The 13,313-nt window shown below is 48.7% G+C and overlaps 1 protein-coding gene across 9 annotated transcripts in view; it reads right to left on the bottom strand.

Annotated features, from left to right (window-relative positions):
- Nucleotides 1-13,313, bottom strand: part of STXBP5L (syntaxin binding protein 5L) — a 358,674-nt gene that overhangs the window by 303,353 nt on the left and 42,008 nt on the right. For 8 of the 9 annotated variants that reach the window (XM_077293641.1, XM_077293643.1, XM_077293642.1 and 5 more), the window contains one exon: nucleotides 5,707-5,804. In XM_077293641.1, coding sequence (XP_077149756.1) covers nucleotides 5,707-5,804 — 98 coding nt within the window. Of the gene's footprint in view, nucleotides 1-5,674; nucleotides 5,805-13,313 lie in introns of those variants that run through there. The other variant, XM_077293649.1, reaches the window with a different exon arrangement.

Here is a 13,313-nt window from a genome sequence, read left to right as displayed (position 1 = left end):
GTACATTTTATTTACAGGTTAAACCATTTCATCTTGCCATGACACACGTCCACTATCAGAAACAAAATAGGCTGCAAATTTATCCCTCATTTGGGCAACTTCGACTGTAGTCCTCAGAGGGTGATGTTGGTAATCCTGCAATGTGGTATTAACAGTTTCTTCAAGTTCAAAGTGGGGTTGCTCTTTTGACAGGATGTAGTTATGCAGAACAACACATGCTTTTACAACCTCATCAATTGTCTCTATCTTTAGATTTCTGGCTGTGCCCAAAATGCGCCATTTAGATGCCAGCAAACCAAAGGCACACTCCATAGTTCTTCGTGCCCTTGTCAGTCGGTAGTTGAAAATCCTTTTTGTGTGACTCAAGCCCCGACTTGAGTACGGTTTTAGGAGGTTGCCAGACATTTGAAAGGCCTCATCCCCAACAATAACAAACGGCATTGGCGGTCCTTCACTGTTAGGAAGAGGTTGTTGAGGGGAAAATGAAAATCATTCCCATACAATCGTCGTCCCATGTCTGGGTTTTTGAAAGTCTGTGAGTTATTTCCTTGTCCAAATGATCCAACGTCAACAAATCGACATTCAGCATCTGCAATTGCCATCAGAACAATGGAAAAGTATTTTTTATAACTGAAATACTCTGATCCACTTCCTGCAGGTTTCAGAATCCGAATGTTTGCCGTCCACAGCCCCCACACAGTTAGAAAAATTACACACTTCATTGAATTTTGGTGCCTTTTTTATCCAGAGTTCAGCTGTGGGTTGGGGGAGGAAGTCGGCACGCAGAACGCCACACAATGAACAGCAGGTGTCTCTAACAATCCCAGAAAGGGGTGGACAATCTAATTCGAAACTGAAAATGTAGAGATTTTAAGGTCTCTCTAGTAGCCAGGAATCTGCGGAACAGATAAAGGAACAAATAAATCAGTACATGGCTTTTCTAACAATAATAGTAAGGACAGGTGTTGTTGTTCAAAATTACGTACCTTATGGTCACCAACAGATGTTCCTCAGCAGGAATTGCAGTACGTAGTTGGGTGTCCTGCCAGCTGATGTATCCTTGGAAACGTTGCAGCAAATCATCGGAGCTCTGTTGCGACATCCTGGTGTACTCCAAAAACTTCGCCGGGTTTTCACGAAGCTCAGTGTACAATGAGTGGTGGGCTCCATGGCTCTGTCGGAGTTCAACAATGGGGTGTTGCCAAAAGCGACGACGATGTCTTCTCCGTTATTTTCTCCTCCTTTCTTCCTCACAAGCCACAGCGAAAGCAAAAGACAATTTCAAAGATCAATCCAGTTTCACACTGAAGCTCTCCAGTGTCTCTATATATAGAAAGCCCATAAGCCAAGCCCATTGGGAAATACTGTACCCATGCGCAGAAACAACACAAACGCATGCAAAAATGCATGCAATCGCAGCTTTTTTTACGTAATGTGTAAGAGCATGCAAATAAAAAACACTGCGTACACATGCGTTTGCATGCATTTGCGCATGCAGACGATACGCTGCGGACACATACGCAAATCTGAACTTAGCCTTAGGCTACTTTCACACTAGCGTCGGACGCCGCACGACGAATTGCATCGTTGCGACGTACCGACGCTAGCAGTGAATGCGCCGCACAACGGGGGCAGCGGATGCTGTTTTTCAACGCATCCGCTGCCCCATTGTGAGGTGCGGGGAGGCGGGGGCGGAGTTCGGGAACGGGAACGACGCACCAAAAAACGTTACAAGCAACGTTTTTTGGTGGCGACGGTCCGACGCAACACGACGCAACCGTCGCACGACGGTTGCAACGTGTGGCAATGCGTCGCACTGCGTCGCTAATGCAAGTCAATGGAGAAAAAAGCATCCTGCAAGCACTTTTGCAGGATGCGTTATTTCTGCAAAACGACGCATAGCGACGTGCAGTGCACGACGCTAGTGTGAAAGTAGCCTAAGTCACATACTGTCCATTTCCTAGTGATCCTCCTTGAGATGGTTCTACTCCTTCACTGGAGGCCAGCTGTGTGTAATTAAACTGATGGACTTGTTTTGGGAAGGCGCACACCTGTCTATATAAGACCTCACAGCTCACAGCACATGTCAGACAAAATGACAAAATGAGAATCATGAGGTCAAAGGAACTGGCCAAGGAGCTCAGAGACAGAATTGTGGCAAGGCACAGATCTGGCCAAGGTTACACCACAATTTCTGCAGTACTCAAGGTTCCTAAGAGCACAGTGGCCTCCATAATCCTTACATGGAAGAAGTTTGGGCCACCAGAAGTCTTCCTAGACCTGGACGTCCAGCCAAACTGAGCAAACGTGGGAGAAGAGCCTCGGCGAGAGAGGTAAAGAAGAATCCCAAGATCACTGTGGCTGAGCTCCAGAGATGCAGCAGGGAGATGGGAGAAAGTTCCACAAAGTCAACTATCACTGCAGCCCTCCACCAGTCAGGCCTTTATGGCAGAGGGGCCCGACGGAAGCCTCTCCTCAGTGCAAGACATATAAAAGCCGCATAGTTTGCTACAAAACACATGAGGGACTCCCAGACTATGAGAAATATGATTCTCTGGTCTGATGAGATGAAGATAGACCTATTTGGTGATAATTCTAAGCGGTATGTGTGGAGAAAACCAGGCACTGCTCATCACCTCCCCGATACAATCCCCACAGTGAAGCATGGTGGTGGCAGCATCATGCTGTGGGGGTGGTTTTCAGCTGCAGGGACAGGACGACTGGTTGCCATTGAAGGAAACACGAATGCGGCCAAGTACAGAGATATCCTGGATGAAAACCTCTTCCAGCGTGCTCTGGACCTCAGACTTGGCCGAAGGTTCACCTTCCAACAAGACAATGACCCCAAGCACACAGCTAAAATAACAAAGGAGTGGCTTCAGAACAACTCTGTGACCATTCTTGACCGGCCCAGCCAGAGCCCTGACCTAAACCCAATGGAGCATCTCTGGAGAGACCTGAAAATGGCTGTCCACAAACGTTCACCATCCAACCTGACGGAACTGGAGAGGATCTGCAAGGAAGAATGGCCGAGGATCTCCAAATCCGTGAAGAGGAAAACTTGTTACATCATTCCAAAGAAGACTCATGGCTGTACTAGCTCAAAAGGTGCTTCTACTCAATACTGAGCAAAGGGGCTGAAGACTTATGGCCATGTGACATTTCAGTTTTTCTTTTTTAATAAATTTGCAAAAATTACTAAATTTCTCTTTTTTTCAGTCAAGATTGGGTGCAGAGTGTACATTAATGAGGAAAAATGAACTTTATTGAATTTACCAAATGGCTGCGGTGAAACGAAGAGTGAAAAATGTAAAGGGGTCTGAATACTTTCCGTACCCACTGTATATAGATGAATGCTATACATACATACTCCTGCCCAGATGATTAATAATAATAATAATAATAATAATAATAATAATAATTTTTATTTATATAGCGCCAACATATTCCGCAGCGCTTTACAACTTATAGAGGGGACTTGTACAGACAATAGACATTACAGCATAACAGAAATCACAGTTCAAAACAGATACCAGGAGGAATGAGGGCCCTGCTCGCAAGCTTACAAACTATGAGGAAAAGGGGAGACACGAAAGGTGGATGGTGACAATTGCTTTAGTTATTTGGACCAGCCATAGTGTAAGGCTCGGGTGTTCATGTAAAGCTGCATGAACCATTTAACAGCCTAAGTATGTAGCAGTACAGACACAGAGTGCTATTAACTGCATAAAGTGTATGAGAACACGATGCAAGGAACCTGATTATGTGTTTTGGTTTTTTTTTCTATTTTTAATAGGCCACACAGGGATAGTTAGTTTAATGCGTTGAGGCGGTAGGCCAGTCTGAACAAATGCGTTTTTAGGGCACGCTTAAAACTGTGGGGATTGTGGATTAATCGTATTAACCTAGGTAGTGCATTCCAAAGAATCGGCGCAGCACGTGTAAAGTCTTGGAGACGGGAGTGGGAGGTTCTGATTATTGAGGATGCTAACCTGAGGTCATTAGTGGAGCGGAGGGCATGGGTAGGGTGGTAGACTGAGACCAGAGAGGAGATGTAGGGTGGTGCTGAGCCATGGAGTGCTTTGTGGATGAGGGTAGTAGTTTTGTACTGGATTCTGGAGTAGATGGGTAGCCAGTGTAATGACTGGCACAAGGTAGAGGCATCGGTGTAACGGTTGGTGAGGAATATGATCCTGGCAGCAGCATTCAGGACAGATTGGAGCGGGGAGAGTTTGGTAAGAGGGAGGCCGATTAGTAGAGAGTTACAATAGTCCAGACAGGAATGAATAAGAGAAACAGTAAGAGTTTTTGCAGAGTCGAAAGTAAGAAAAGGGCGAATTCTAGAAATGTTTTTGAGATGCAGATAAGAAGAGCGAGCCATTGATCGGATGTGGGGGGTGAATGAAAGCTCGGAATCAAGGATGACCCCAAGGCAGCGGGCATGTTGCTTTGGAGTAATGGTGGAACCGCACACGGAGATGGCAATGTCAGGCAAAAGTAGGTTAGTAGAGGGAGAGAACACGAGTAAAATAGTAGTGTGGCACATGGGTGTATGACGCATGGTTAAAATAGCTCATGGCAGAGTAGTACATACCAGAGGAGGTGGTGTGCTGATGGAGATGCGTGGCGCCGGACCCTGAAGCGCATTTCGGACCAAGAAGACCTTAGTACCCTCTACGCGAAATATACTGTATGTTTTTGCCAAATCTGTGCTGTTTACTATGTAACTTTACTGTGTTCACCTTTGTGCCACCATTGGACCTGATACTTGTTTTAGTAAAGGCTACCTTGACATTTCTTTGTCCTTCTACTTTATATTTACTATTAACCGGTACTCGGTTCCCCCTCCCCCTTTTCAGTTTTGTCAATTAATCGGAGTGGTTTTCACTCCTGTCCTACTGACACTGTATCAACCCATCTCTTCATGGTAATAGATCTTTAGGTGTCACCATTTGTTCCTTGTACATAGAAGTTTAATTAACTTTCACTGTGTTTTGCTCAGGTTTTCTGTTTTTAAGGACATGGACATCAAGGTCAGGGAACTTTCCTGGCAAGGGTAATTCAGTAAAGTATTTAGAAATGGTGGTTGTGGCACATCTGGTTCTAGTACGTCCCAGTTTGATGCTACATGTATTACTTTTACACATTTGTTACACAGAAGGCTCTGATGGAATAGAGCGTTCCTTGAAAACGATATAGCAGTCAGGTTAGGACTGCACAGCTTGGCTGATCCTTGTAGACTTGGGGCCGGAACTCTTCTTCTGAGTCCATTCAGTGCTCTCCTCACTCTCGGGGATGGTCGGACACTTCTGCCTTGTTTTTACATTGATTGGTGCGGACTCAGATCACAGACCCCTACAGATCAAACCCAACTGTGGCTACAACATATCAAAAATGTTTTGGAAAAATGCTAATATTTCCTTTTTGCAGGAGTTTTTCAACAGTTTTAATGTGAATCATGTTATCGTCATGTGGTGCAGGGCTCCCCAGGGAATCGCCATGGTGGGACATACAAGCCATGATGTGCCCCTATACTGTATATCCATATCATGAGGGTGAAGGGGCCACAAATCTGTCCAACTTTGGGGCATCAGCAAAACAGGACCCCCCCGATCACAGAAGTGACAGTGCACACGAAGCCTTGTGCCATCATCCTGTGTAGTAGAAGCCTTACCTGCACATGGGACGCACCAGGTAAAAGGATACATGCGCACTCCTCCGCTCCGGGTCCCGATTGCCAGAATCTTCTGCACCGGGTCAAATGCTAAAGCCGTGGGCTGATATGGAAAGCCGTGTCGCACAGTCTGCAAGACAGGACAAGAGCGTTCAGATAGCAGGTGAGACGCGGCCTCGGAAGGTACAGATCATGGTATAAGTTCACACAGGGCGTTTTTGCTGCGTTTTTTTGCTGTGTTGTTTTATGCTAATATTCAGCTGCTTTTTACAATACCTGCAAAGCCTATGAGATTTCAGAAATCTCATGCACACACATTGGTTGTTTGTGTGATCAGTATTTTGTGCTTTGCTGCGTTTTTTGGACATAGAGCATGTCACAGCTTTCAGCATTTTTGCTGTGTTTTTTCACTCATTGACTTGAATGGGTGTTGAAAAAAACGCAGTAAAAACGCAGCAAAAAAGCAGTTGCTGCGTTTTTGCTGCTGAAAATCCAAGGACATTAGCATGGACAAAGAGAAAAAAAAATGCACGAAAAAAACGCACAAAAGAAACACAGCAAAAACACAACAAATACGCACCAAAAAGCACACCAAAAACGCACCTAAATCTGTGTTTTTGACACAGCTTCTTTCCTGCTAAGAAGATCAGGTTTTGCTGCAGAAAAAAAAGCAGCAAAAACACCCTGTGTGAACGTACCCTAATACCACATCGAAAGAAAATCCACCGACACCTGCATCATACAGTCACCTCCTGGTACGGCATATAACCGCTGCGCCAATGATCCTTCACAGCACCAATCCCAGTACATATAAGCATGTGACCACTGCGCCAATCATCCTTCACGGCACCAATCCCAGTATACATAAAAACATGTGACCGCTGCACCAATCATCCTTCGCGGCATCAATCCCAGTATACATAAGCATGTGACCGCTGCACCAATCATCCTTCACGGCACCAATCCCAGTATACATAAGCACAGTGACTGCACCAGCAGAATAGTGAGTGCAGCTCTGGAGTATAATACAGGATGTAACTCAGGATCAGTAATGTAATGTATATACACAGTGACTGCACCAGCAGAATAGTGAGTGCAGCTCAGGGGTATAATACAGGAGGTAACTCAGGATCAGTAATGTAATGTATGTACACAGTGACTGCACCAGCAGAATAGTGAGTGCAGCTCTGGAGTATAATACAGGATGTAACTCAGGATCAGTAATGTAATGTATGTACACAGTGACTGCACCAGCAGAATAGTGAGTGCAGCTCAGGGGTATAATACAGGATGTAACTCAGGATCAGTAATGTAATGTATGTACACAGTGACTGCACCAGCAGAATAGTGAGTGCAGCCCTGGGGTATAATACAGAATGTAACTCAGGATCAGTAATGTAATGTATATACACAGTGACTGCACCAGCAGAATAGTGAGTGCAGCTCAGGGGTATAATACAGGAGGTAACTCAGGATCAGTAATGTAATGTATGTACACAGTGACTGCACCAGCAGAATAGTGAGTGCAGCTCTGGAGTATAATACAGGATGTAACTCAGGATCAGTAATGTAATGTATGTACACAGTGACTGCACCAGCAGAATAGTGAGTGCAGCTCTGGGGTATAATACAGGATGTAACTCAGGATCAGTAATGTAATGTATGTACACAGTGACTGCACCAGCAGAATAGTGAGTGCAGCTCTGGAGAATAATACAGGGTGTAACTCAGGATCAGTAATGTAATGTATGTACACAGTGACTGCACCAGCAGAATAGTGAGTGCAGCTCTGGAGAATAATACAGGAGGTAACTCAGGATCAGTAATGTAATGTATGTACACAGTGACTGCACCAGCAGAATACTGAGTGCAACTTTTGGGGATAATACAGGATGTAACTCAGGATCAGTAATGTAATGTATGTGCACAGTGATTGCACCAGCAGAATAGTGAGTGCAGCTCTGGGGTATAATACAGGATGTAACTCAGGATCAGTAATATAACGTATGTACACAGTGACTGCACCAGCAGAATAGTGAGTGCAGCTCTGGGGTATAATACAGGACGTAACTCAGGATCAGTAATGTATGTACACAGTGACTGCACCAGCAGAATAGTGAGTGTAGCTCTGGAGTATAATACAGGATGTAACTCAGGATCAGTAATGTAATGTATGTACACAGTGACTGCACCAGCAGAATAGTGAGTGCAGCTCTGGAGTATAATACAGGATGTAACTCAGGATCAGTAATGTAATGTATGTACACAGTGACTGCACCAGCAGAATAGTGAGTGCAGCTCTGGAGTATAATACAGGATGTAACTCAGGATCAGTAATGTAATGTATGTGCACAGTGACTGCACCAGCAGGATAGTGGGTGCAGCTCTGCTCAGCTGCTACTCACTGTGCTGATTGTGGGTGCGGTCGCTGCTGAACCTGCAGTGTGCTCCTGAGCTCCTGAGAACCACCACCTCTCCACCCGGGGACCTGCTCTCTCTCTTACCCAGGGAGGGAGTGGGTTTCCTGGGATGAGTGAAGGAGCCAAGTCCCAGGCTTCTGCTTCCCGGACCAGGCTGGCGGGGGGCAGAAGGAACCAGCAACCAGCCTGCACATCAGAGGATTCGGGGGTGAGACGCTCCACCAGGAGTCGCAGCAATGTGGCTCCTACTCCCCCCAGGTCTGCAGAGACCCAGAGAAGCCGCAAGGCTTCCATGGAGGAGAAGCCTGCTAGTGTGCAAGATGGCGGTCCTTCTGAAGGAAAGCTGAGTGCTCACGGAGGTGAAGCCGACCTCACTGAAGAGGGTTGGGCGCTGCAGAGCCCCCGGGAGTCTGTGTCCACCTATGCCTCCCGGGTCATGAGCCACCTCCGTGAGTATGAAGACGCAAGCAAGACCATCACGAGGCTCCGAGAGGAGCTGCGCTGCACAAGCAACAAAGCTGCAGGTTCCTCCAAACCGAGGAAGAATCAGCTCCAGGCAGAGGTAAGGAGACTGAAGGATGACATCAATGAGCTTGAAGTCAGAAAAGCTTTCATCAGAGAAAAAAGTGGACCATTTAAGGAAAAACTTATTAATGAAGTTCGATTCAGAGAAATGGCTGATAACAGAGAGCAAAGGCAGATGGGGCTGCAGCCTGAGTGCCAGGTGGATGATGATGATGAGGAGGAGGATGATGACCAGCAGAAAGCCCCACCTGGCAGCCTGCTTAGTCACTCACAGGCCACGTGCAGCGAGCTCCCTGCTGGACAGGCGACAATGACATCTCGTCGCAGTTCTGCTGGCTCTGGGGAGGACAGTGACATCGGCCAGGGAGGGGCACTAATGGCCGAGATCAAGCTCCTGGAGTCCCCAGTGTGCCTTCAGAACTTCCATCTTGGTGATGATTTGCCAGAGGAGGCACCTGGGGGCCGGAAAAAAAAGGTGAAGAAGATCAAACCTAAGCTGCAGGAAGCGGTAAGCTATGTATATGCCCCCCTCCCTGTACCCCCTGAGTCGGCTGCAGGGTCAGCTCGCTGTATAAGCCCCGTTGCCCAGCCCAGCCCGGGTTCTGCTGTGGATCCGGTGCAAAGGCGCGGGGAGACTACAAAGCAATGTAGTGAGGCGCAGAGCTCTGTTTCTGCTTGTAGTAGCGGGGACGTAGCAGCAGGTGCATCAGCCGAGAGGCTGGACAGTGAGGGCGGCCCGGCGGCGGGCGAAAAATCAGGCCACGATACTGTGGTGCGCTCCCCAGTGGGAGGGGGGAGCAGCCCGGTGTCAGGGGCAGCTCCGGTAGCCTCGGTGCCCCTGAATGCTGTTGCCGCTGATCACTTAGTTGAGAAGCGGCGGCAGTGTGAGGGGGTTACCGGGGCTGGGCGTTCCGGTCCTCCCACCAAAGTCCTGTTCTGTGTTGGCGCCGCTGGTCAACAAGATCCTGATGCTAAGGATCAGCGGTGCCTCACAACAGCGAAAGATCAGTGGCGCCTGGTAGCAACCATGAAGCAGCGGAAAATATCAACTGATGATGCGGAGGGCACACATAAAACCAGGGGTGAGGTCACCTCCAGTTCTGTGGAGGAGACTCAGCCCCTTGTGCCTGATGATGCGGAGGCCAAAATGTCACCCCCTGTTGTCACTGGTCCAGCAGGAGTGAATGTGGTGGTGGGTATGGATGAGGAAAACTCTTTGTCTAGTGGTGTGGTTGCTGGTTTGGTGGAGGGTGAGGAGGTTATGGAGGTGGGTAATGGTGATACTGTTGGTGTGGATGTGGTCACTGGTCCGGTTGCCCCCCCGGTGGTGGCAGCACCTGTCAGGAGTTATGCCGCTGTCACCTCCGGGGGAAATAGGGCGTCCTCCTCGTCTCTGGACTCTGGGGACGGCATGTTGCAACGGTGTCTCCTGGAGGCTCTAAAGAAGGGAGAGAGATCACTAATGGTAGAGGGTCGAGAGGTTGATCTATCCTTCTGGATAGAGAGGCATGGCCTCGGGGCCTTCCGAGAGCAAAGAGGGGGGGATACAGTGTGGTCCCTCCCAACAGCCGGGCCGGGTAGTGTGCGTAGGAATGTGGTCCGTCTTCGGTGGAGGGGCAGTGATGCGTGTCCTCCAAGGTCGAAGGTTGTGGAGCTCCTGCTGAGGATGGGCTTCAAGGCGATTGACATCTACGCCTTGATACATCCCTATTCCACACCTGAGTTTGATGTCAGCTTTGTTCGGCCGGAGGGGCTTGAACTTTTCTGGTCGAACTATGAGTTGGCAAAAAATGAGCCCGGCTGGCGAGACTTTGCCGTTCAGGCGGTGTCTCGCCAAAATCAAGTCAAGAAAGTGACCGTGATGACATGTAACGAGTCGCTTTCTTGTTATGACATCATGACGTGGCTTGGCCGGTATGGAGAGGTAGTGGAGATGCCAAAGAAAAACCGTGACGAGTTTGGTATCTGGTCAGGGGCCTGGACGTTTATGGTAAAACTTAAGCGTTCAGGTGGTACGGTTGCCCACATACCATCATCTGCCTTCCTGGGTAGGGATCGTATCCTGGTCTTCTACCAGGGGCAACCGAAGCTCTGTCACAAGTGCGGCGACCCCACACACTTCAGCGCAAACTGCACTGTGCAGAAGTGTGCATTGTGTGGGGATGTCGGCCATCTTGCTGCATCTTGTGTGGAGATTAGGTGCCACCTGTGTGGTGAGTTAGGTCACCCATTCAGCCGTTGTCCTCGCTCCTTCGCTAACGCAGTCGTGACCCCGGTGGGAGAAAGCCGTGAGGCTGATTCTGCTGGGGAAGGGACTAGCAAGGGTGAGGGAGCTGAGGGGCCGGGCCAAGGAAGAAAAGCAATAAAAAGACGCCTGCCCAGCTAAGGCGTCTAGACAAGCGCAGACAGGATAGGGAGCTGGGCGAGCCTCGGGCTACTGGGGCGGCCCCTGTCCTGGATGCCAGTCTTGCTGCTGAGGCCCCAAGGGATGATGAGTTGGATGAGGAGGTCAGGAGGATCCACAGGGAGGAGAGTGCCACTGCCTCAGAGTCCTCCCATTATGAAAGTATGGATGAGGATAATAGGCAGTGGCTAGAGGACAAGCGTAAGCTCGGCACCAAAAAGAAGAGAAAGAAGGGAGATAAAAAATCTTCTCTCACTCTGACCAAGGTACCTAAGGAAGGAAAAACCGACTCCCCTCTGGTTGGTCTTTCTAACCGGTTCCAAGCCCTTGAAAACATCTCTTCCTCTGAGGAGGAAGCTGAGGGTGAGGTTCTGGCTTCGGCGGGGCTCACAGGGGGCGCCGAGTCTCCTCCTTCTGGGAACGTAAGATCCTTGGAGGGAGGGACTGGCCCAGAGTCCGGAGACGAGGACGAAAAAAATAAAAAACGCGTGGAAATGGATACCTCCATGTCATTAAAGAGGGGGAAGGATTCCTCCTCTGAGGCAGAGGATAAGGGGAGTGGGAAAAAGAAAGCCATCTAACTCAATCACCAATGATGGCGGAACCCACTCCGTTGACGCTGGCGTCCATTAATGTCGCCAGCATAAAGTCAAATACAGCTAGATTTGCGGCCTTTGATTTTCTCAGCCGGGTTGAAGCTGACATTTTCTTTTTGCAAGAGACCAGGCTGCCAAACATGGCAGATGTGTTTAAAGCTAAGAGGGAGTGGAGACTCGGGCCCTCCTATTGGTCTCTTGCGGCCGAGCCGTATAGCGGAGTGGCGGTCCTTTTTACCGCACCGGTGGAATGCCGACGGGTTATTGAGTTAGAAATGGGGAGGTGCCTGATCTTAGATGTCCTCATGAAGGGACAAGAGCTCCGGCTCATTAACATCTATGGTCCCCAATCTAAGTGGGACCGGAAGTGTCTCTTTATGAGGATCAAGCCCTACCTTTTTACAAGTCGGCAGGTTGTCTTTGGAGGGGACTTCAATGCTGTCACGAGGCCCCGAGATAGAGGAGGTTACAGAGACAAGCTGACTTATGATAGCGTCGCCCTTAATAGTATAGCTAGTGAGGCTCGCCTGGTGGATGTCCACATTCGGCACACCCCAGGCCACGAGGGGTTCACCTATCATAGAGGTAACTGTAGGTCCAGAATAGATAGGTTTTATTTAAAGGAGGAAGCTGTCTCTTCAGCAGTGTCTGTTGTTGAGGTGGAGTTCTCCGACCACTGTTTAATTTTGTTTTCTCTGAATGTTACAGAGACCCTCCGGATGGGAAGAGGCTTTTGGAGGCTCAATTCGTCTCTCTTGGAAGAAGCGGAGATAAGACAGTCCTTTGAGGATTTTCTTCAGAGCCAGGTACCCTTACTGGATCTTTGTAGTAGTAGGTCAGAGTGGTGGGAGATGTTCAAGGAAAGGGTGGCGAGATTCTTCCGCCAGCTCTCGAGCCTCAGGAGTCTGAGCAGGTACCGCCTGTATCAGGGTCTGAGGAGGAAACTCGAGCATCTTGTCTCAACTGGAGGTAGCCGCGAGGAGATCTCCAGAGTGAAATCTTTGCTTATGAGGTGTCAGTACGATAGACATGCATCTTTGGTTTTTGAGAGGGATTACGGGAAGTACCGCTCGCCCGACCCTTACAGAAACTGCAAGATGTCAGTGAATAGTAAAGTGGTTACAGGACTGGTCGACACTACGGGGTCCCTGAGGCGATCCAGATCAGGGATCCTGGAGGTTGTCAGATCCTTCTACTCGCACCTCTTGGGGAAGAGGGATCTTGATTGGGATGAGATGTCGGCTTTCCTGGCAGAAGCTGTCCCCGAACCAGGGGTAGACCCCTCTCTTGACGTTTTGACAGAAATGATCAGGGAAGAGGAAGTTCAGTTGGCGATTGAAGGGCTTGCTCCCAAAAAAATCGCCTGGTCCAGATGGCTTAACATCTGAATTCTATAAGACCTTTAAGGACGTTTTGGTTCCCCTCTTGACTGAGGTATTCAATGAGTGTCTTTCCTCGGGCACTCTGCCGAAGTCAATGAGGAGGTCTGCTCTGATCATCTTGTCAAAGGGTAAGGACCCGTCTTGCATTGAGAATTGGCGTCCCATAGCGCTTCTCAATGCAGACAGGAAGGTTCTAGCAAAGGTGCTGTTTAATCGGCTGGTGAAATTTGCACCCCGACTCCTTTCGGGGGCCCAGCATTGCTCTGTTCCAGGCCGCAGCACATTTAGTGCTGTGCTCTGTGTCCGAGAGGC

This window comes from Ranitomeya variabilis, chromosome 3 (genome assembly GCF_051348905.1).
Source record: "Ranitomeya variabilis isolate aRanVar5 chromosome 3, aRanVar5.hap1, whole genome shotgun sequence".
NCBI lineage: Eukaryota > Metazoa > Chordata > Amphibia > Anura > Dendrobatidae > Ranitomeya > Ranitomeya variabilis.
The sequence above is the reverse complement of the archived record's forward strand: the minus strand, read 5'-3'. Positions and strand labels throughout refer to the sequence as shown.